This window comes from Ochotona curzoniae, unplaced genomic scaffold, assembly GCF_017591425.1.
Source record: "Ochotona curzoniae isolate NIBS_2020 unplaced genomic scaffold, NIBS_Ocur_1.0 scaffold_3223, whole genome shotgun sequence".
NCBI classification, from domain to species: Eukaryota; Metazoa; Chordata; class Mammalia; order Lagomorpha; family Ochotonidae; genus Ochotona; species Ochotona curzoniae.
The window spans coordinates 13,613,116-13,636,873 of NW_024467108.1; the positions used below are offsets into that span (position 1 = coordinate 13,613,116).

Below are 23,758 nucleotides of genomic sequence, written 5' to 3' on the forward strand. Positions count from 1 at the left end.
CGATAAATATTCAACAATTTAGGGCGCGTCCCGAGAAGACGATTGGTGGCGCTTTGAAATCCATTCCTGGCCATGGAAACCCAGTAGCCAACTACCTGGTTCAGCAAACTAGACTTGGACAAGAGGAGGGGCCAGCAGGAGGAGGAAACCCAGAACCCAGCGCGAGAGGACGCCACGGCGCGTGCGCACCTCCCGGCGGGCACCTTCCATTCGACCGATGGGGGAAGCAAGTGCGAAGCGCTCTGCGGTTTGGAAATTTCCATCCTCCAGCAGAAATTACGTGGGAACAACCGCGTGAATTACGCGAAATCGTTATCTCCCAAGTTCCGGATCAAAGACGCTTGGCACACAGAGCCTCCAGCAAGAGGTGACTCGGCCAGTCGTCCCCCGCCCCCCGGGGCGCTGGTGGTCTGCTCCATTCCACAGACTTTCGCTCCCTTGCCGCGGGTCGGAGACCGAAGGATTGGGCCAATTGTGGCTGAAACGTCTTTGCACGGAGGAAGAGGGGGACGGAGCATCCCTCTGACCTCTGCCTCTCCGAGGTGGTGGTGGGGAAGGGAGACATACGAAATACTGCCCTCTGGAGCCCTCGGATCATCCGTCTCCGTGCAAACTGCCGGGGGTGGGGGCGCGGCGGGAAGAGGGCGAAACGGGAGTCGGGCAAGGGAAGGAGCCAGGAAGCCGCGCGGGAGGGCGCGCACGCGCGCGCCCCTTTTTCAGCAGTGTGGCGGGGTCGCACGCTCGCCCGCCTCGGCGGCTGGGCGCGATTTGCGACACTGGGGGGAGCGGCGGAGGTGGCGGCGGCAGCGGCAGCTTTGCGGCAAGCTCCGGACGGGCTTGCTTGACGGCGGTGTGGCGGAGGCCCCGCCCGAGGCGGCAGGAACCTGGGGGGAGGCGGCGGAATATGTCCGAGAGGGAAGTGTCGACAGCGCCGGCGGGAACAGACATGCCTGCGGCCAAGAAGCAGAAGCTGAGCAGCGACGAGAACAGCAACCCCGATCTCTCTGGAGACGAAAATGTGAGTGCAGCGGCGCCGAGCGATGGCGAGAGTCTGTGGAGTGAAAGTTTTTAGATTCTTTTAAAACTGGGTGCGTGGGGGGGAGGGGGCGGGGAGGGCACCGCGGCGGGGAAGGGAGCGGTGTCACCCGGTGTCCGGGGGGGAAAAGGCGGGCGTGTCGGCGGCTCGGAGCCTGACCCGGGGGGATGTGAGCTGGGCCGAGAGCGAGCGGAGCTGCGGCCGAGAGGGGCGTCCGCCACGGCCGGGGGTGCGGGCTCTGTCCTGCCCTCAGCGTGCGGTGGGCCTGGGGGAGAGTGCAGCTCCGGGATGCCGGCGGGTTAGAAGGTGCTGGAGAGTTGGCTGAGGTGGAAGCAGCGGGCACGGGCACGAACTGTTGGGAAGTTTGGGGACCGAGCCACTCCTGCACCCCCTGTAGAATCTTCAGGATGCCGAGGGTTCATCTCGGATAATGGGGGTGGAATGACTACAGCAGAGCGTTTGGTGTCCGCTCCTGCCCGGCGCGTGTCCAGCCAATGAAAACCTGAAAAACTCTTGAGCGTTTGAAGGCAGGGGAAAGTTTATCTCGCTTTTCCCTGCTTTAGGATTAAATGTTGAGTCGCACACACCCCATCCTTCAATTCCCCTTCCCGAATCCCGACCAAAGCATGCTTCATTGCCCAGTGTCATGACCACGGTTTTCACTCAAACGACGACAAAGTTTTTTTTTAACGGAGAGAGGAGAAAGTTTGTGAATGGTTAATTGGTTGATAATCATTGAAAGAAGGCTGTAAATTTTTATTTCTGCGGTTTTTTTTAAAGTTCTGTTGGCAGAGAGCTGGCAGGTAGGAGCTCACGCTGGATCCACATTGGGTTAAAATACCCACACTTAATGGGTTGCTTGACTTTCAGCAAAGCACTTGACCCGGCTGCCTCAGTTTCTTGTCTTGGGGATGATTTTTTTTTAAATCATTGTTTTAAATCTCATGTGTTTGTAAGGAATAAATGAGATAATACAGGTAGAGTGCTTGGAATAGTACCTTTGCTTTAACAAGTACTATGCAAGTGTTATTTATAATATTTTGTGATCAACCCGTATGTTTCCAATGGCTTTGGCACATACTTAGACTGTGAAAATCTCAAGTTGTTTTTGAAGGAGGGCAATTTCTGGAGACAAAGTAAAGGGATTCTAATTTTGCTTTTTGAAGAGTGTTAGGGGAAAATGCTGGTGTTGTTTTGTTGCATTCTAAAGCTCTTCAGCTCTAAATGGTTGGATTAGCCTTTGCTTCAGTGGCCAGCAAGGCAGTGTTTGTGCCTTGGACACTTTAATGAATTTTATGGCACTTTCTTGAGAGCTTGTTTGGAGGTTCTAGCAGGGGAGCGCAGCTACTCGTATACCCTTGACCGAAGACCGGTCCTCCTCTAGCGGGGATGGTCGTCCTCTTCGACCGAGCGCGCAGCTTCGGGAGGGACGCACATGGAGCGGTGAGGGAGGAAGGGGACACCCGCCTAGCCAGCCAGATCAGCCGAATCAACCCTGGCGATCAATGGGGTGACAGATGTCGCAGCCAGATCGCCCTCACATCCATTTTCTTAAAATCACATCTGTAAATGTATAAAATACAGTATCAAAGGTGACATTCCGTTTTCAAACTAAAATTATATGGTGTAAAATGTTTTCAAAACAAATTTTAGATGTAATAATGTTAGCATATTAAAGAATAGGTTCTGGTGGCAGTGGTGCCTGAACAAATTCTCAGTATTTGCAGTCAAATTAGTATGATTTCAAAATATCTCACATTGGTGAAAAGTCACAACAGTTAAGGACTGTGAAAATTAACATTCTGTTTTGTTATTTATTTAGATTCTCAGCCCCTCTGAATTCCACAGACTCATGATCTTAGAGGTTAAGGGAGTCAGTCAGTAAGAGAAGAGGTAGAGAATATTGTACAGAAATTGAATTGACAAAGAGCAGACAGCTCTCAAGGGAGGTGAATAATGACAGAAGACCAGAAATAGGTGGGTGGAGATCACAGTTTTGGAGTTGGCCTCAAGATAGCCTGAGCAGGTCCTATTGTTGAAATGAGTCACAGAATTCAAAGAACATTTTACTTTAAAGTTTATTGTGAAAATGTGTGGAAATGATGGTCTTACCCACTTTCCTGTAGTCCTTGAACCTTTGTGCCCTAATTAACTATGTAAAGATTGTCAAAAATATAATAAAAAAAATGGGGAAAAAGTTTATTGTGTACCTTAAATTAGAGACTGATGGAATTAAGATTCCTTATGAAGGACTAAACCATTGAAGCAAAATGGGGAAATCTGTTGGAGGGTGGGAGTTTGGGGGAGGAACCCCGGTCTAATATGGAAAAAGAATAAATAAATAAATACCTTGCCAAAAAAAAAAAAAACTTATTGTGCATGCCTGCCCTTTTCTCTAAGTTGTAAAGATCCTATTGACAGCAAAGTAGTTGGCTTTAGGCAGAAGCCTGAATGGGTTAAATTGAGAGAGCTAAGTCTGGAGAGTGTGTTTTTGCATAGATAGCTTGTGCCAAGATTGAGGGACAAATTAGTGGTAGCTCTCTATCTCTTTTAATGTTGGGTGAATAAAGATGGTAGTATCCTAGCTGTTGCATCTTATCCTTCTGGGCTGCCAGGGGGAGGTAGGATGAAAGCCAGTTTGTAAAACATTTGGCATATCTAGGTAAAATCAAAGTGTTACATTTCCATTTGCTTTTATCTAAATTCATCTTTGGAGGAGGCAGGCAAATGTCAGAAGTAAAAAATACGCAGTGTGTTCTGCTGTTGACAGTGTTTTGGGTGGTCATTTGATTCTGGTCAGTGTTCAGCTAAAATGTAAAGAAGCTGATGCAAGAGTTAAAAAAGCTAAGTGAACATGTGTTTAAAAAGTTATCTGACTCATGAGGGAACCGAGCAAATACTGGGAAATTGCAGAATATAGATTTGTGGAGTAAAAGAGTGTAGAGATGAATTGTAAATAGAGAAAAAGTTTCCACAGAGGAAAGGAAGGCATCTGAACATCTACTTTGGAGACAGAATTTGCCTGCCAGTTACCTATAATTAAAAAAAAAAAAGTAGAAACACAGAAACAGTAAAGAGGGCTGTCAACTGATAACTTGAAAGAGAAGGCATGGTTTTTTGTTGAGACACAGAATGGTTTTGTACGTTGGATTTACTTGTGAAAGTTTGAGAAAATAGAGAACCGAAAAGTGATTTCAGTCTAGGGACCAACTTCAAAATTCTCATGCTAACTTCCAGAGTTGCTGATTATGTTGCATTAAGAAGTATTTTTCATTTGGGGGCTGTCTGAAGCCCGGGGAGTGCTTAATGCTGTGTTGAATTTGTATGAATCAATACGATCTTTGGACTGGCTTTTGACACTCCAGTTCTAACATTCTGTAATATCAGAACACCAGCCTTGGGAAGCAATGATTTAAGATTAGGCCTTTAGGCAGTGCTTCCTAGATGTGTCCTGACTGATGTTAACAGACACTCCTTGACGCCACCCCCACCAACCCCAAAAAAGCCTCCTCTGGAAAGAATTTAGGAAGACTAGAATAAAGGGGACTGGAAAATGTAATCAGAGGAAGTCAAGAAATCCTCGTTGGAGATTAGAGGGCTCATCTGTTGGGTTGCAGATAGGGAAGAGATGAAAGAATTTTTAAAGATTTCCTGCAACTATTTCCATTTGTGCTGAGAGTCTCTGACATTCCAACATGTGAGTATTATCACTACTTTGGATCTGTGAAGCAGGTTTCATTTATAAATAAGGCAGAAGCAGTAGAGCTTTGAATAAAATTCTAAATGGTCTATTTTATAAATAAGTGGTTTGAATAAAAGAATTTTAAAAAGGAGAAAGCAACAGCTGAGTCCCCTGCTGTTAGGAAGACCTGTGGGTCAGTGGGATGTGGGGGCCTTGGCTGTGGGTTTGAATCCCTGTAGGCCTTTGGCAGCAGCCGGAGAAGGGGGAGGCACTCTCCAGCTCGCCCAGGTACCTGACTTTCTGCAGAGAGCCATGAAGATGAGCTGCTCAGGTGTGCTGAAGTGACTGACACGGACCAGTGACTTACTATTTAAAGGCACTAGTACTCTAACATTATTATTCTCATTTGCATTTTGTTTTCATTTTTGCTAAGATAAAATAGTAATGTATGACTGAGTTATTTTTTATTCTTATTTGGAAGCTGGAATAAATTTTTTCGTTTCTTTTAGAAATTACTTTTTTTTAGGTCAGTGAACATTGTCCAAGTACAAAATCATTTGCTGCAAATATGGAATTGCTATTTCATGTAGTCTTTCCTGATTTGTTGCTTCCAGGACGATGCCATCAGTATAGAAAGTGGCACAAACACTGAGCGCCCTGATACACCTACAAATACACCAAATGCACCTGGAAGGAAAAGTTGGGGAAAGGGAAAATGGAAGTCAAAAAAATGCAAATATTCTTTCAAATGTGTGAATAGTCTCAAGGTATGTGCAGTAGGATGGATCTTTTGGTTTGAACACAAGATTTCAAAATTGTATGTACAAGTAGCAAACTTTATTCTCCAGATACTCTAGGATATTTCAATTTATAGTAATTTGAAGAATTTTGTTTTCTGGTTGTTTCAGTTAACACATATAAAATCAAGTGTTCCAAGATGGTTTTGCTTTATTGATTGTATTCAAATGAGAGATGTAAGAAAATATTAAAACAGCCATTGCTGGCAGCACTGTTTTACAACAATTGTGACACATTTTGATATAAATTAGAACAGATGTCTGCGGTTTTTAAAAATTTAACTTCTTTTATTTGTATTGTTTTCAAGGAGATAACTACATACTTTAAAAACCTGGATATTCAGTATTTCGGGAAAATAAGACTTTGGGATTATCTCAGCAACTTCGTTAACACTATTTTCATTAATTCTGAAAAGAATTACTGATTTTAAGATGATGTATTTTTATGTACTTCTATAATTTGCATTTTATTTTTCCTGAAAAATAAATACATCTGATCTTAACATGTATGTGAATTAAAGCCTTTAACATATATATACGTATACTTTTAGATAAAAGTCTTGAGGGAGCCTAAGAAGCAACGGCCATATGGCAGACATTCAGTGCTCAGTATGTCAAATCTAATCCTCTTTAAGGGAAATTAATCTCGTCATTAAAAGGCATTATCTGTTGTATGTGCATGTTATTATTTACTTATACTAACATTTTAAGCATTATATTCGGAAGATTTTTTAACTGCCTCTTAAATGTTTACAAACTCTGAAGCTGTGGGTTTTCAAATTATAAAAAGTGAATGAAGTTGAAAAAAAAGTGTAATTACTGACTTTAGGTGAGCATAAAAATTTATGTTTGGTGTTCAGTGCCAGGAGTTTGACAAAACAGTGAACTGGCATTTTACCTTGTAGTGATAAAACCTATAGCCCAGAAGTCCCTGCCCCCGCAGACCTGGGGGCAGTGGTGGTTGGGTGATTGGATTCCTGCCACCCACATGGGGAGCCTGCACTGTGTTGTGACCCCTGTCTTCAGCCCCTGCCATTGTGAATGTTTGAGGATAAAGCAGCAGTTTGGAGCTCTTTCTCTGTGTCTCTGCCTCTCAAATAACACACATGAAAACCTTACAAATAACTGTGAATTTTGTCTCCCTCTCTCCATATCCATCTGCCTATCTGTCCTTCTTTCCTTCCCTCCTTCCTTCATGTCCTCCTGGAAGCTATGACTCTAGATTTCATTCCCTTCCTTGTGTCCACTCTTGAAGTATTCCTGTACATTTTCTGGACATATTTTTATTTTACAGCCCAGATTTAGGGTTTAAAATTATTTCCATAAGTTTCTTAGAAAGCAATGATTTAAATCGAGTTACATAATGCTTCACAAGAAAAACACTAAGCCTACTAAAATTGAGTGAATAGAGACTGTAGTGCTTCTTTAAGGCCACTTTTTAATTTTCTATTTCCAAAGAGAAAACCTTGTCCTCCTGACTCAGGAGGTTAAATGTGTTTACCAAAATTGTCCAGTTTTTTGGTTATTTATGGTTGGGTGTAAGAGAATAAAAGTCAAGCATCAAATTGTTCTCTCAAAGAAGTAGTTGTTACCTAACCTGTGATTTAAGACTGCTTGTTCTAAAACTTCATCATTCATGATAGTTCAAAGTATTTAAGTGTCAGCTGTCAGCTTATGCATGTATAATATATAAAGTAGATTGGAATTGGGAAAAGGGGCGGGATTAGTTTACTACCATTTTTTGGTGTCAGGGATATATTAATTTTTCTTATTTCATGGTTATTTTATAGGAAGATCATAACCAACCATTGTTTGGAGTTCAGTTTAACTGGCACAGTAAAGAAGGAGATCCATTAGTGTTCGCAACTGTGGGAAGCAACAGAGTGAGTTTTAAGGAGTCTGGCATTTGGCTTAATGATTGCTTCTCTGAATCACACTGATATAGAATGATTTTGAAGTACATTTTTGTGTAGTTTTGGTTTAACAGCATGATTCTATAATATGGGAATTAAGCTTTCAACAAATTATCAAAATAAAACTAATATGTCTTAAAAAGACATCTAGATTTTAAAGTATTATTCACAATGTATAAAACAGAAGATATATATATATGTATAATACAACTTGTCCTCATCTCAAGGAATTTTTATTGTGAATTTAATTAAGGAATAATAAATCCTAATTATTTTTGAGTTTTAAATTTTTATCATTTTGAAGAGTAGGTGCAGTTATATGGTTAAAATGAATGTTTAAAAAACTGTTAGTAATGATATTTAACACGTTCCAGATATGTAAAACATTAAGCTTAACAAATGCTTCCTAAAGTTTAAAGGGGCTAATTTAAAGAACTAGTTTCTTTGCTGTGTTTAAGATAAAACTAAAGTATGTGTATAAACTAAGCAAGCTGTCTCTCTACTTAAGATGCAATTGACTATATCTGTGTTTTCATTAGGTTACCTTGTATGAATGTCACTCACAAGGAGAAATCCGGTTGTTGCAATCTTATGTGGATGCTGATGTATCCTTTCCTGGAATGTTAGTGTTTTTGCCAGAGACATATTTTCAATAAATACATCAAAACTTTTCAAAATTAATTTAACCTAACCTAAATTATATCCTTTCTTAACTTGATGAATGTTAGACTTTTCTCTGTTACCATCATCAGAATAATTCTGGTATCTAGTTTTCTTGATCGTCAAAATTCGTTGTAGGATAACTGAGAGGGTTAAATTCAGACAGCTACAGATAGGAACATTGGACATCCAAGAACAGAAAATGTTTTAGTGACTAGCTAAAACTTGTGGTTTTTATTTGGGCTGAAACATTACCATTTCATTGTAATTGTAATGATGAGCTTGGGTTGACAGGAAGCTATTGCTGGCAGTCATTCCAAGTCTAGAGGAGAGATGAGAAATAAATGTTCTGGTTAGAAACTAAGACAAGACAAGGGTTCTTAAAATGAAAACTGTAAAAAAAAGCTACAGGGGTAGAGTATTAAAGCTAGGTGATGGGACAGTTCTTTCAGATCCATTTGATAAACTGAGGGCCTAAGAAAAGCAGAAGCATTTAGCTTCTTCTGACCTGTTACCTTTTTTTTTTTTTTTAATTTAGAAAAGCATAGACAGCACACAGCAGAGTAAAAATATTATACAATACTGTGGTATATATTTTAATTTTATAATAAAAGTATTGTTAAGTATCATAAATAAAATATTGCTAAAATGCCCATTGTTTCCATATTGTTTGGGGCAATGTAGTGATAGAGTTTTGAAACCACTAATACAGTGAAGTGGAGGGACTGTGATTTTGTTTCATCTTTGAGTGTTGATTTTAGGCCTGTAATCACAATTTAGTAAATTTAAAGATCAATGAGAGCTTTTCTGTGAAAAAAACTGTAACAGATCTTCAAACATTTCCATGTGCTGTGATTGCTACCATGTGTTTTGTTTTGTTTTGTTTTTTAAAGAAGTTATATTTCTTAACTGTGATGTTTCTTAGGCCGATGAAAACTTTTATACATGTGCGTGGACCTATGATAGTAATACAAGTCATCCTTTGCTGGCTGTTGCTGGATCTAGAGGCATAATCAGAATAATTAATCCTATAACAATGCAGTGTATAAAGGTGGGTTTTCTGCTTCTTTTGAAGACATATCATGAAAACATGTCATTGTATTTCAGATTAATGAAATCAGCGATGGTAAAATTTCTGACTTCTTTTTTGCTTGTTAAATTTTTAAAAATCTTTTTGAGACTTTTGTCATTTGAGTAATGAATAGGGCAATGTTAATATTTGTAATGTTTCCTTTTGAAATCATTTCCCTATTCTGGTCTGCCTTGCTATGAGAGGCTCTAAGTGAACAGTGGTGGAGAGTCCATTTTCCCAGACATTCAAAATGGGGCATGGAGGAGCAAGCACCTAGCAGTGAACTGAAAGGTGAACCCTAGGAAGCTGATCTGTGAACCAGGTTTTAAAAACTCACTTTACTCATGTATTTTTTAATATTGGGGACATATTCAATCACGTGAGGATCTTTTCATCACCACCCACACTGCCCTCCTGTTACTTGATCCGGTCAGAATATTTATAGGCATGCCTTGAGGGACCTCCTTTCCCTTCAGCTTTGATGGGTGATTTTAACCTGCAGCAAAGACTGAGAACCCTTACTTTGAGCAAAACAAGTACTTACTTCATTCTTTTGTGATCAATGAAACAATTTATCAATTTTGAGGTGTGAAATTTGAAATGTTTTAAATTTATTATAGCATTATGTTGGCCATGGAAATGCTATAAATGAGCTGAAATTCCATCCAAGAGATCCAAATCTTCTCTTATCAGTAAGTAAAGGTAAGTGCAGCAAATGCTTCTTTAGCTCTCTTTGTTTGGGGATCTGTATATATATGTGTGTATGTATATATGTGTGTGTGTGTGTGTATGTATGTATGTTAAGGAATAAAAACACCAAATTGTTTAAACAGGAAAAAATTTTGAATTTTTTTATAATAAATTTTAGTAGCAAATTCTCATGTACTTCTAAATCAAGAATTGAGGACAAGAACCATGAAATACATTTAGGTTTACCAGATGTTAAAATAACTGGTACTGAGGATTACCCATCTTTATTTACCATATTGTATTGTGACAGTTCTAGAACTTTACTTTCAATTGAGTGATTATATTGTTTCATTGGTTTTAAATGGCCTATTGCCAAATGAATTACATTTTGAAGTTTTAAAGACTTCGTTACGCAAATTATATTACTAGTTACCATCATTCTCCATTCATGTGTCCATGAAGTACTGCATTATTCTTTATGCCTATTGGCATTGTGAACTTACTCTGCCTTAGACATGTCTTTATTATTTCTTAATTCTCCGAAATGAGTTAGGTGCTTATTTTTATATTCAATTCTTGAGTCTCTTTTTCTACTTACATTTCTACTAAAGTCTAGTCAAGTTTATCCTTTTCTTGGGCTTGCCATGCCATAATGCATTCTGCAATCTAGTAAAATTAAAAGTACATCTTTATATCACAGCTCATGAAAATGTTAGAATGTTATTTTTCTGTAACTGCCAAAACTTAAATTTTGAAATCACCACCTCTAGAAAGTGCTCGTTACTTATTCTAGTAATAAATAATGCTTAATATCAATACTTTTGCTTAGACATTCTCACACTATAGGCCATAATGCCTCACTTGACACAGGTATTTTGTTGTTGTTTAAGATTATGTATTTATTTGTATATGTATGTATTCAGTTGAATGAATACATTCAATTGAATGAATGAATGAGGAGAGACAGGAATCTTCTGTTTGCTGGTTTACTCCCTCGATGGTCACAACAGCCTGGTTCCAATATCAGGAAACAGGAACTCCATCCTGGTCTGCCGTGTGGATGGCTGAGGCCCAAGTCCTTAGACACCATGTGATGCCTTCCAGGTGCATTTACCAGGAAGCTGGATCAGAAATGGAGCGCTAGGTTTCAAGCCATCAGTCCAACATGAGATAAGTGGTAGCTTAATTCACTGTGCCACAAAATTGGCCTCACTAACACAGCCTTTAGCCTTGGGGTCTTCTCCTACATGTAAAAGCATTTTTTAAATCAAACAACTTCAGAATGAAAGCAATTGTGCTGTTCAAATGATAGCGTCAAGAAAGGAAGAGGATAATATCCTGGAAAAATATGTCATTTCTGTAATTAGGGAACTTTGAAAAACAATACAACTAAAAATACTCAGAAATTCTTAATAGTCCTTCAGTGAACATATACAAATGTTCATCATTAGTCCTTAGAAAAATGTAATCAAAACTGTAGTGAGGGGCCCGGCGCGGTGGCGCAGTGGATAAGGTCCTCACCTTGAACACCCGGGATCCCATATGGGCACTGGTTCTAATCCTGGCAGCCCCGCTTTCCATCCAGCTCTCTGCCTGTGGCCCAGGAAAACAGTCGAGGACGGCCCAAAGTTTTGGGACCCTGCACCCGCGTGGGAGACCCGGAAGAGGCTCCTGGCTTCGGATCGGCATAGCATCAGCCATTGCGCTCACTTGGGGAGTGAATCATTGGACGGAAGATCTTCTCTCTGTCTCTCCTCTCTGTATATCCGCCTTTCCAATAAAAAAAAATAAATCTTTAAAAAAAAAACTGTAGTGAGATCCTTCACGTCTACTTAAGATTGTTATAAAAATATGAAACAGTAAGAAATGTTGGGGCCCAGCACAATAGCCTAGTGGCTAAAACCTCATCTTGCGTCCACCGGATCCCATACGGGTGTCAGTTCATTTTCCGGCTGTTCTATTTCCCATCGAGCTCCCTGCTTGTGGCCTTGGAAAGCAGTTGAGGATAGTTCAAATCCTTGGGACCCTGCACCTGTGTGGAAGACCTGAAAGAGGCTCCTGGCTCCTGGCTCCTGGCTCCTGGCTCCTGGCTTCAGATCAGCTCATCGGTGACCATTGCAACCACTTAGGGAGTGATCCAGCAGAAGGATGATCTTTCTATATCTCTTCTGTGTGTATCTGCCTTTCCAACAAAATAAATAAACAAATAAATATTGATTGGAATGTTGATATCAGAATACCTACAAACCTTGCTAGTGGAAATGTAAAATATAACTAACTTGGAAAAATTCTTAGAATCCCTGAAAATATTATACATAGAGTTCTCAGTCCTAGGAATGTATCTCTGATCTCATAGAGAAATGAAAGCATGTCTTCACAAAAATTTGTACACATTGAGATCAAGGAATCTTTGTATGGCAATGTTCATTTCTTCTGTTTAGAATATATTTTAAATATATATATGTACACACATTCTTGTGGATGTTATGGAATGTTAATACTACATACAGTTTGGACACAGTTACAGTCTTAAAAATCAAATATCACTCAGTGTAACATTTCTTTTGTTTATGGGTGTTTACTAATGTTTAGTAGAAGAATCTATGTAGCTTTAAATCATGCTGTAGTTTACTGTAGAAATCTTATGAATCTGTTTGATCCCCTTCTCTGTGTAAATGTGAGTGTGGTGAAAGTAAAGGGCAGTATCTTAGGGAATAGCAAAATAGAAAATTATTTGTCAAATCCATAGGTATTTATTTTTCATCTCAGAAGCTTATCTGCAGCAATTTTAGATATTGTTTAATGAAAATTACTTGAGGTGATTGATTTAAACTATTTAAGACTACATAAATATTAATGCTACATTTCTTATAAGAATTTTAACACATTTTATATGAAATCCATTCCTAGTCCTTTCTATACAGACGTTTTTCTTAAATACATTTTACGGAAAATTATTCTCTTTTTAAGATTTTTTTTAAAGGTTTATTTTGTTTTTATTGGAAAGTCAGACATACAGAGAAGAAGAACTTCATCCGTTAATTCACTCCCAAAGCGGCCACAGTGGCTTGAGCTGAACTGATCAGGAGCCAGGCACTCTTCTGGGTCTTCCATGTGGGTACAGGGTCCCAAGGCTTTGGGCTGTCCTCAACTGCTTTCCCAGACCACAATCAGGGAGCTGGATGGGAAGCAGAGCTCCCGGGATTAGAACCAGTGTCCTTATGAGATCCCAGTGTATACAAGGCAGTGACTTTAGCCACTAGGATACTGTGCCGGGCCCTAAAAATTTTTTAAGGTGTAATTAAAGAAAAAGAGAGTAGTCTTCCATTTACTGGCTCACCTCTCAGATGGCTCAACAGCCATGCCTGGGCCAGACTGAAACCACAAGCTAGGAGCTTCTTGCAGGTCTTCCATGTGGGGACAGGGGCTCAAGGACTTTGGTCATCTGCAGCTGCTTTCCCAGGTACATTGGCCATCCTCTATAACTTTCCCATGTGCTGGATCAGAAGTAGAGCAGCTGAGATGCAAATAGGGCCCATATATAAAACCAGGATTGCAAGTGACAGCTTTTCCTGTTACACCACAACACAAGCTCCATATAAAACTTTTAATTTCCGATTTTTACTACTTTGAGGACATATTGAAAGTTCACAATAATTTGTGATAGAATTTCATCCTAATATTTTGGTACTTTTATCGTAGATCATGCTTTACGATTATGGAATATCCAAACGGACACTCTTGTCGCAATATTTGGAGGCGTAGAAGGGCACAGAGATGAAGTTCTAAGTGCTGTAAGTTAAGGCTCATGGAAATGAAGTTCAGACTTATACAGAGCTGTGAATAATCACTGTGGAAGTCTTTTCTTACAGAGAAGTGTATTTCTTTCACAGGGACTGCCAGACAGACATTTTACTGACATTTTATATACAGGATTTTAGTTTTACAGGTGAAGGAGTAAAACAGATAAAGGCTTGATTTTGCTTTTGTTTATTGTGCTCATCCTGTTTTCACCTCTTCTGTTTACATGGCCTAGTATTACACAAGACTGGCAGTTGATTAAAGACACTAATACGATACAAATGTTTTTAGTTGCATTCCAGACTTTGATATTTTGACTTGACTTGTTTTAGCTCATTTGATTTCTTTTTTTTTTTTAAATTTTACTTATTTGTTTAAAAGGCAGAATTAGAGAAAGAGAAATAGCTTCATCCTGCTGGTTCATTCCCCAGATGGCTTGGCCAGGCTGAAGCCAAGGGCTAGGTGTTCCATCTGGGACTCCATGTGCGTATAGCACCCCTCCTCTGCTGCTTCTCCAGACTGTTAGCAGAGAGCTGAATCCAGAGCGGAACAGCCAGCATTGCAGGTTGAAGTTTCACCGGCTTAGCTTCATGCAGGCCCTTAAATCAGAGGTACTAGAATATTCCTCTGAGTGGAGTTTGCATATTATCTCTTAGGCTCCTGTGAAACAAAAATGCATATGATTACTTTCAATGTTGGAGTAGTGCAAGATAAATTGAAATAAGAACAGGAAATAGTATCTCTTCTCTGTAATAAGATTGTTAAAATAGACAACCTATGAGATACCTATTAACAATTAGTACAAGGCAAATGAAAAAGTTAAAATATGTTTGCTTTTTAGGTTTGTTTTTCATTTTAAAAATGAGCTGTAGAACCAGTATTAACGTTGAAATGTTTTTACCTAGAGGTACCAGATACATAAAAGTACACAGATATTAGTTTCATTGCTTGATTAGGATTATTAGAAAAGTAATATTACAGTTTGTCTCTTTGTGTCCTAGAATAATTGTTTTACCAAAGTGTTCACTATGTACTTTAAGATCAATCAGAAGTATGTGAATGTAACTGAATAAGTCAAAGAATTTTACTTTCTTGCCATCCATATTAAAAAAAAAAAAAAACCTCAAACTTAGATGGTGACAAACCAGTTAAAACGTGAAATCTGTTCAGTAGTAAACTCTTCGGTTGCTTTTCTTTTCTACTTTGAGGAGCAAAGAGTTTGCCCCCAACATGTTTACAGTAGCCAAAACTGGGCCAGGCTGAAGCTAGGGACAAAGCTCAGGGCAGACCTCCCTTGTGGGCGGTAGCTTCCCAAGTGCTTGAGCCATTTGCCACCTGCTGCCTCCCTGGGTGACATTGAATAGGGCCTCAAGAGCAGAGCTGAGACAACCCAGGCATCTGGGGGATATGAGCATCCCGAGTGGCATGTTAACGCTAGGCCAAATGTCCACCCCAACTCTGATTTATGGCCTACATGGATGAAGCCCAAAATATTGTTAATATTGTGATTTGAAGTACAATTTTCACTAGATAACAGGTGAAAATTGGCTATACATAATTTGGGACTATCATTTATATACTTAAACTTTTTCTGTTTTACATATAGGATTATGATCTTTTGGGTGAAAAAATAATGTCCTGTGGTATGGATCACTCTCTTAAACTTTGGAGGATCAATTCAAAGAGAATGATGAATGCAATTAAAGAATCTTATGATTATAATCCAAATAAAACTAACAGGTAACAGTTGTGATATTTAAAACAATTTGCCGTGTGGTACTGTTCATAGATGTGATTCATTTTTTTCCCAAAATTGTTAGAAAAACTTGTGGGAAAACAAAAAAATTAAGATGAATTTTTCCAGTAACTTTCTAAAGCTCAGTTATATAAGTTCCAGTATTGAATTTAGATATCTCCTTTTTAGTAACTTAATTTTTTTTTCTTTTAAATGATTGTTTTTTTAGTTTATTTGAGAGGCAGAAAGAGTGTAACAGATAGCCTTCGTCTTTTGGGTCAACCTCCAGTGGCCACAGGCAAGGCTGGATTGGGGTCAGAGCCAGGAGCCAACAGTGCAATCCACATCTCCCACCTGAGTGGCAGGAACTCAGTTACTTCAGCCGTCAGCACTGCCTGAGAGCTGCACTGTTAGGAGGTCGGAGTCAGTGTCAGTCAGGTGTTAAACGCAGGCAATTGCTGCATGTGGCGGACATCTTAACTGCTAGGCTAAACGCTGGTCCCCTAGTAAATTTAAGGTATAATTTACATGCCATAAAATTTGCCTGTTCTAAATGGGAGCTGAGTCCCCTTTAAAGTTTGTTTTTATCTTAATTAGCACATTTTACTTTATTAAAGTATGTGTGTATTTAGCCTTTTAAGTTATACATGTAGACAATTAAAGCAATTTACTATAGAATACAGAAAATAAGGAATATGTTAGGAAAGTCTAGTTCAAAGTAGTAAACTAATTTTTTTCAATGGGATTCTTAGCTTCATTATAATATACTTTCCTTTAAATGAGATTAATTTGGTGTAGAAAATTCAAATACAGGATCATTTCTGTATGGTACTATGAGATGAAATTTTTCAGCTTTTTAAAGATTTTTTTGAAATGCTTCAGTTCTTAATACACTAAATGTCTTCAGAATTGTACCAGGCTGCCATTAACTCGGACTATGAAAATCACTTACGTACATATGTTATGATTAATTTATTTTCTGGCTATCATGCCAGATTACTAATTGTTAGACGTGTAAGTATCGGCAATACTTCAATTCACTAACATTCATCAAAGCTCAGTGGTATCTTAAGAATTAGTACAGCTTTCAGATTTCTAGTTTAAAATGCTAGGGACTAGTGAAAAATAAATTGATATTTTTAAGTCTTTTTGTCTATGGAATAAATACAAATGAATGGCTTCCAGAAAATAATGGACTCTTCTTTTTGAGATTTTAGCTATAAGACTGTATTATGTACTTGGCCAAAATATGATTAACATAATTAGAGCACAGTTAATAGCTTAGAACATTAATAAAATTTTAATATTTTACTAAATAAAAGATTCCTAAATTGGAAATGGAAGAATTATTTCTGATGATACATATGAAGGAAAAGGTAAAGAGAAAGGACATGTGAATTGCCTACAATAGCTAATTCGTGGTACACCCTGTTGTACAGTTAGTACACTGTAAAAACTGAATCACTCACTACATTAGGAACGTTAGGTGTGCTGATAACTAAATAGTTGGTAGCGGCTTGTCTTGTTTATTGTATTCATACTAATACTTCTCAGATTACTTACTTATAGTTACTTGAGAGACAAGACAGACAGGAAGCTCTTTTATCTGCTTGTTCATTCCCAAAATGCCTGTAACAGCAAGGGCTGGGCTTGGCTGAAACCAGCAGTGTGTAACTCATGTAGTTAACAGCGACCTAAGTATGTGGGCTGTCGCCTGCTGCCTCCATGGGTACACGCTGGCAAGAAGCTGAAATTGGACTTAGAACCAGAATTCAAAGCCAGGCACATCAGTAAAGAATGTGTGCTTCCCAAAGGGCATGTTAATTATTGTGCCAGATACTCCTCCTACCCCTGACACACACAGATGCACACACATAATTACACTACAATTAAAAAAAATGGCTCTCCATATCCTCACTTTCTTAATATAAAAATAAATGGAGAGGTCTTTAGCAATATTGAACGTTTTTTGTTCCTAGAGAATTGATTGTTTCAAAATACCCTAGGTATACTGACTTAACGAATCATTATTTCTTAATTTTAAATGGTTAAGTAGGTAGTTCAGCATGTTTTCTATGAGAAACTTTATTTTCTGCTGTTAAGTCTCTTGTTGGCTAGGACAGCAAGAATTAAATGAGTAATTAATTGGTTGTTATGAATACTAACAGACAGGAAGGTGCATGTTTTCTGGATCATAGGACATCAAATAATATTGAAAGCCGATAATGGAAGGAAACACAGAAAAGAAAGACTGTGGTAACATATAAGTTACTCAGTTATCTGGGGCCAGAGGAATTAACAGTGATCATTTGTTTTTCAAAGTTTTATTAATCCAAGCATGAAGGATAGTATGACTCTAGTGTATATTTTTTCTTTTAACTCTTTACATTTTCATCCTTTCTTTAGGCCTTTTATTTCACAGAAAATCCACTTTCCTGACTTTTCTACCAGAGACATACATAGGAATTACGTTGACTGCGTGAGATGGTTGGGTGATTTGATACTTTCCAAGGTATGGTAACTTTGGTTAAGTTGCACTTCCATTTCTTGTACATATTCAAACTTTGCAAGAAATATAGTTTCCTACATAGTTGTTAAAATGAATGGTAGGTAGGAAATTATCCTTTTTTAAGCCTCATTTTCACAGACTTGGGAATTTGTTTTAGATATAAACTATCCCAGTGAGTTAAAAAGTCTGTTTCTAGTAAGCTGTTCTCTGATTTTCAGTATTATTGCTAAATAGTAAAACAGGTATTTTATTTTTATGTTTTCATTCATCACAGCAAAATTTTATTTAAAAAAAAAAAAAGAGAGAGTCTGGCAGTTATTGGCCAGGCCCTGCTGTGGACTGTTTATGAAGATAGATTTGTGCAGTTGGCTCTTTACATTCATGGGTTCCATATCCAAAGATTGAAAGTTGGATGATTTGGAAGAAAGTTGTAACTTTCAGAATGAATGTTTCAGAAAATTTAATTCTTTTATGTTCTTTGCTGATAAATTTCTTGTCCTCATGTATGGACTTAGATTGTAAATATAATAAATGTTCTAAAGATCTGTCAATTCTGAAATGTTAATAGAGAAAAAAATCTTTGCTTTTAAGTTTTTATATTTCAGTTCTATAATCAATATGTTCTTTTCTCATTTCTGTTTTAGTCTTGTGAAAATGCCATTGTATGCTGGAAACCTGGCAAAATGGAAGATGATATAGATAAAATTAAACCTAGTGAGTCTAATGTGACTATTCTTGGGCGATTTGATTACAGCCAGTGTGACATTTGGTACATGAGGTTTTCTATGGATTTCTGGCAAAAGGTAGCAACATTATTACATTTTGAAATTATTTTCTGTTGTTTCTGTTCTGTTATTTTCATGTTCTTCTAACAGTATAGATTGATTGTTTTTTTGTATTGGTTATTTTGCCCTGTGTCATTTTATCTTTGTGGCTTTGCACATCCTCAAGTACATACATAAATGAAATTGGCAGTGAAAAACCAGTGGGGGAAATTGGATAACACCTGCTCATAAGATTTTAATATTTAGTATTGAGAGTATTAATAATCTTCTCAAGTAGCTTTTCTCTGTAAAAACTCTAGAGAAAGATGAGCATCAAAGACAGAAGTAAAATATCAGTGACCTAAAATTTTAAAGAAATGAGTCAAAGCTTCATGATAACATTAGCTGGATGTTTATTTTCTCTATAAAAGCTTTGGGAAAGCTTTCCATGGTGATTGTTGCAGTTCTCTAAGGCAAAAGAGTGAAATGATTAACAGTGTAAATTTAAAAGTCCTTCACAAATTTGCGAAGTGCCTTCTGATTTCTGAAGACACTGATGTCTGTCAACTGCTCTTACCCATATTTACAATTTAGGAATAGCAGATCAAGGGAAGGGCACAGTCAAGCTGGAACTGAGGTTTTTCTGAAATAAGAAAGATGGCTTAAGATTGATTAGTGCTTTAGAGCATTGAGATTATATTAATTTTTGTTTTTAAAATATGTTTATACAGATGCTTGCATTGGGCAATCAGGTTGGCAAACTTTATGTTTGGGACTTAGAAGTAGAAGATCCTCATAAAGCCAAGTAAGTATTTGGAAATTTCTGTACAGAAATTCTGTCCTTACCCCAAGTTTAATGCTCTTATACAGGGTGAATAAATGATACTTGTAATTCCATCTTTAAATAATTGTTAAGATTCACCAGTCTCAAGATTACTTATTTTTCACTCCAATACTTTTCCTTGGATACTTTGGCAATTAGTTATTTCTTTCTGTTTAAGAATTATGTATATTTCCAATATGCCTGATATAATTTCAAATATTACTAAGCTTTTATTAAATTTTAGGTTGACTTCCTTCTGATTTATGATTTATTTTTATTTATTTGAAGGGCAGAATAAAGATGGAGGGGAAGAGCCAGAGGAGGTCTTCATTTGCTGTTTCATTCCCCAAGCAGCCACAATGAGTAGGGCTGAGCCAGGCCAAAGCCCGGGTCTCTCACATGGGTCCAGGAGCCCAAGCACTTGGGCCATAGTTTTCTGCTTTCCCAGGCATGTTAATAAGGATCTGGATTAGAAATGGAGTAACTGGGACTTAAACCAGAGTCCATATGGGATGTCAGTGCCACAGGCTGCAGCTTAATCCATTTTACAGAAGGGTGGCCTCCTCATGCACTTTTTATATGGCTTTGGACATCTGCATATTTTCTCATTCACTGGCTTAGGGTGGATATTAACAACATTATATATGAATTTAACTTGTTATACTTTTTTTTCCCCTAGATGTACAACACTGACTCATCATAAATGTGGTGCTGCTATTCGACAAACCAGTTTTAGCAGGGATAGCAGTATTCTTATAGCTGTTTGTGATGATGCCAGTATTTGGCGCTGGGATCGACTTCGATGAAATTCTTTCCTAATCAAAATTAGATTGTGTTTGCCTTTGTAAACTAGAATTAATGTATCTTGCTAGTAAGGGCACATAGAGCATTTAGAGTTGTATTTCAGCATTCAATCAGGCTGAGCTGAATGTAGTGATGTTTACATTGTTTACATTCTTTGTACTGTCTTCCTGCTCAGACTCTACTGCTTTTAATAAAAAATTTATTTTTGTAAAGCTGTGTGTTATTTTAGTTATTTCCATTGTGATGAAAAGAAAGTGGTACACAAATTAGGCCTTATCTTTTTGCAGTGATCATCTTTTGTAGTTTATTTAACTGGAGAAAGCCATAGAAAGCAGATTTACTGTAAGCCTCAGAACTAGCCTGAGGTGAGGACATGGCTTAAATGTAGTGGGCCAAAGAATGAAGAAAATAACGAATATGGATTTGGAAGAGCTCAAAGGACCCATTTTAAAAGGCATGTGTGTTGCAAAATAGAATGAATTTTATTCTTTTTCAAAGATTTGTTTATTTGAGAAGTAGAATGACAGAGACAAAGGGAGAAATAGAAATTCAGTCAAAGTGTTCACTTTCCAAGTGACCTCAGCAGCCAAGTCTGGAAAGGTCAGGATGAACCCAGAAGCCAGGAAGTACAGCTAAAACATTTGGCACAGCAGTTCAGTTGTTGCTTAGGACACCACATCCCAGTGTCCCTTAGTTTGAGGCTTGGATCTGCTTCCAATTTAAGCTTGTTGCTAATGTGCATTCTGGGAGGCGGCAGTAGTGATTCAAATGCTTGAATTTCTGCCCCCAGTGTGGGAGACCCACATTGAATTTCAGGCCATTGGATTCCATATGCCCTGCCCTGGGGTTACATGCATTTTGGGAGTAAACAAATACAATCTTTCTGGTATTTCAATGAATTAATTGAAATAGTAAAAATCACAAAATGTTAATTTTTGTAAATAAAGCAGTTAAAAAATTGAGACTCAGAAGCTTTAATTAATCTCCCTGAATCTTGATACAGTATCAAGTTTATTATAAATAACTGAGTTCTGATGGAGACCTTACAGACCAGTTATCACTCTTGATCTTAGTCAAAAGGCCGAGAAGCAATTATGACTCATCATCTTAAGGCTTTATTTCTGACTTATGTCAAATGCTGAGAATAACTTTTCCTGTTGGAAACTGATGATGGTAACTGTATGGAAAATAGTTTTGGGTCCCAGAACCCATAGCCTGTTGGCTAAAGTTCTCGCCTTGCATGTGCCGGGATCCCATATGGGTGCTGGTTCTAATTCCGGCAGCTCCACTTCCCATGCAGCTTCCTGCTTGTGTCCAGGGAAAGTAGTCGAGGACAGCCCAAAGCCTTGGGACCCTGCATCTGCATGGCAGACCTGAAAGAAGCTCCTAGCTCCTGGCTTTGGATCGGCTCAGCTCCAAGCGTTGCAGTCACTTGGGGAGTGAATAGCTCCTGGCTTCAGACTGGCACAGCTCTGGCTGAAGCAGGTTCTTAGGGAGTGAATCAACTGTTGCAAGATCTTCCTCTCTGTCTCTTCCCCTCTGTATATATATCTGACTTTCCAATAAAAAATTTAAAATATTTTTTTAAAAAGGAAAAATTTGGGTTTCAAGAAATTATAAGTAGGATTTCTAGGGAAAAAAATCCACCCAATGAGTGAAAAAAGACTATTAGTCAATGAGAATTCAAATTGCTGGTTACCTGTGAAAAGAAAAGGCCACTGCAATAATTGAGTTTTTCAAGTTTTGAGAAGGTGTCTTCTAACCAGGATACCAAAACAATCAGAAGGCCAGGACTGTACATGCAATATGTGGAGTAATAGAAGTTCAAAGTGGCTATTTGGAAGATCATAAGAATGTTAAGGATGGGCATGAGATAGTAGAATTGAGTACTACAAAAAATGGATTAGCCTAAAAGAGCTGTCCAACTCAGTTGATTGAATGTACTTCTCTGTGCTTGACCAACGGTTCTCTGTGAGCATAAACTTGGTGTCCAATGAGCCAATTCAATTTAATTGTTTAAATTCAAATCTGACACTACCCAAAGGTAGCTTAAAACCCCAAAGATTCAGAATTGGATCATATTAAGATGCCAAGCCCAAGTCAGCCTCTTGTGTATCTAACCTCCTTTAAGCTCAGCTTCGCTACTTTGCTAGAATGATTCACAGAACTAGCCTGTTATTTCTGATTTGTTATATATGAAGAATAGGAAAATAGGGAGAAAGAGATCTATCTGCTGGTTCATTGCCCCAAATGGTCGCAACAGCCAGGACTGGCCCAACCAGGAACCAGGAACTTCTCTGAGTCTCCTAAGCGGGTGTTGACATTCCAAGAGCTTAAGCCATCTGCTGCTTTCCCGGGCACAGAAGCATTAAGCCTGATGAGAAGTGGAGCTGCAGGACTTGAGCCAGTACTCATACAGGACGCTGACAATGCAAGCTGTGGCTTAACCAGTTACACTGTGACACTGACTTGTGCGAAACTTTCTAAAGGCTGAAAAATACAAGTACCATGTTCTAAGATCTTTGATATCTCAAACCTACAGATGAAGAGTCCTTTTGCTATGCACTCCTTAACAGGATTGCTGGAGTGTATGGTAGTTCCATTTTCAGGTTTTTTGAGAAGCATCTATATTGTTTTCCAAAAGGCTGTACTGATTTATAATAGCAGTAAGTGTGCAAGACTCCTTTTCCATATTCTTTTGTAGTCTTTTGATAGTAGCCATTCTCACAATTGTGAAGAAATACCTCATGTGGTTCTAGTTGCATTTTCTGAGAAGTGACACTGCAGTTTTTTCATATACCTGTTGGTCAGTTGTATGTCATCTTTCGTAAAGTGTCTAGTTTCCTTGCCCATTTTCATATAACTCCCTTATCTGATGAATGATTTGTTAATAGTTTCTCCTAATCTAAGCTGTCTCTTCATTATGTTGTTTCTTCTGTGCAGAAGCGTTTTTTAATTGATGAGGTCTCTTTGTTACTTACACTTTTGATGTCATCTTCAAGAAATTATCTACCAAGTAAGGTTATGTGGTTTTCTCCTTACATTCTAATAGTTTTATAGTTTCAGGTCTCACATGGAAATCTCTAATCCACTTTTAGTTGATTGTGACATAAAGGCTGAAGCAATGGCTGTTTCATTTTTTTGCATATTACTAGCTAATTTTACCAACACCACTAATTGAAGGTACTAGCTTTTGCTCATGTATGTTTGCTCTTGGCATCTTTGTTGAATTGACTACAGATGTATGGTTCATTTCTAGGCATTCAGTGTGCCTAAATTCAGTAAACTAAATTTGTGATTATTATGCTGTTTTGATTACTATTTTGTGAATATTTAGAATCTGACAGGCTCTGTCTTTTTGGGGGAGGAGGAATTTGGGGTTTCTGATGATTCTATACAAATGTTAGGATTGTTTATGAAGAATGACAGGAATTTGAGGGAATGCACCAACACTGTAGATCATTTTGCAAAG

At 38.3% G+C, this 23,758-nt stretch overlaps 1 protein-coding gene and 1 pseudogene across 3 annotated transcripts; one reads left to right on the forward strand and one right to left on the reverse strand.

The window, feature by feature from the left end:
* Nucleotides 1–582: 582 nt before the first annotated feature.
* EED (embryonic ectoderm development) lies at nt 583–20,498 on the forward strand. Of its 3 annotated transcripts, none has more exons than XM_040963981.1 (12): nt 583–1,018; nt 5,333–5,485; nt 7,306–7,398; nt 7,968–8,033; nt 9,014–9,139; nt 9,781–9,862; nt 13,553–13,644; nt 15,258–15,391; nt 17,793–17,898; nt 18,540–18,698; nt 19,391–19,464; nt 20,162–20,498. In XM_040963981.1, exons 1-12 carry the CDS (start codon nt 905–907, stop codon nt 20,286–20,288), a joined length of 1,326 nt encoding a protein of 441 aa, XP_040819915.1. In that variant the 5' UTR covers nt 583–904; the 3' UTR covers nt 20,289–20,498. The 3 variants fall into 3 exon arrangements, with proteins under 3 accessions (XP_040819915.1, XP_040819914.1, XP_040819916.1); XM_040963980.1 differs by having other exon boundaries at nt 829–1,018; nt 18,540–18,609; XM_040963982.1 differs by lacking the exons at nt 15,258–15,391; nt 17,793–17,898 and having other exon boundaries at nt 829–1,018.
* Nucleotides 20,499–21,209: 711 nt separating this feature from the next.
* On the reverse strand, nt 21,210–21,379 carry LOC121145533 (annotated as a pseudogene).
* Nucleotides 21,380–23,758: the final 2,379 nt, after the last annotated feature.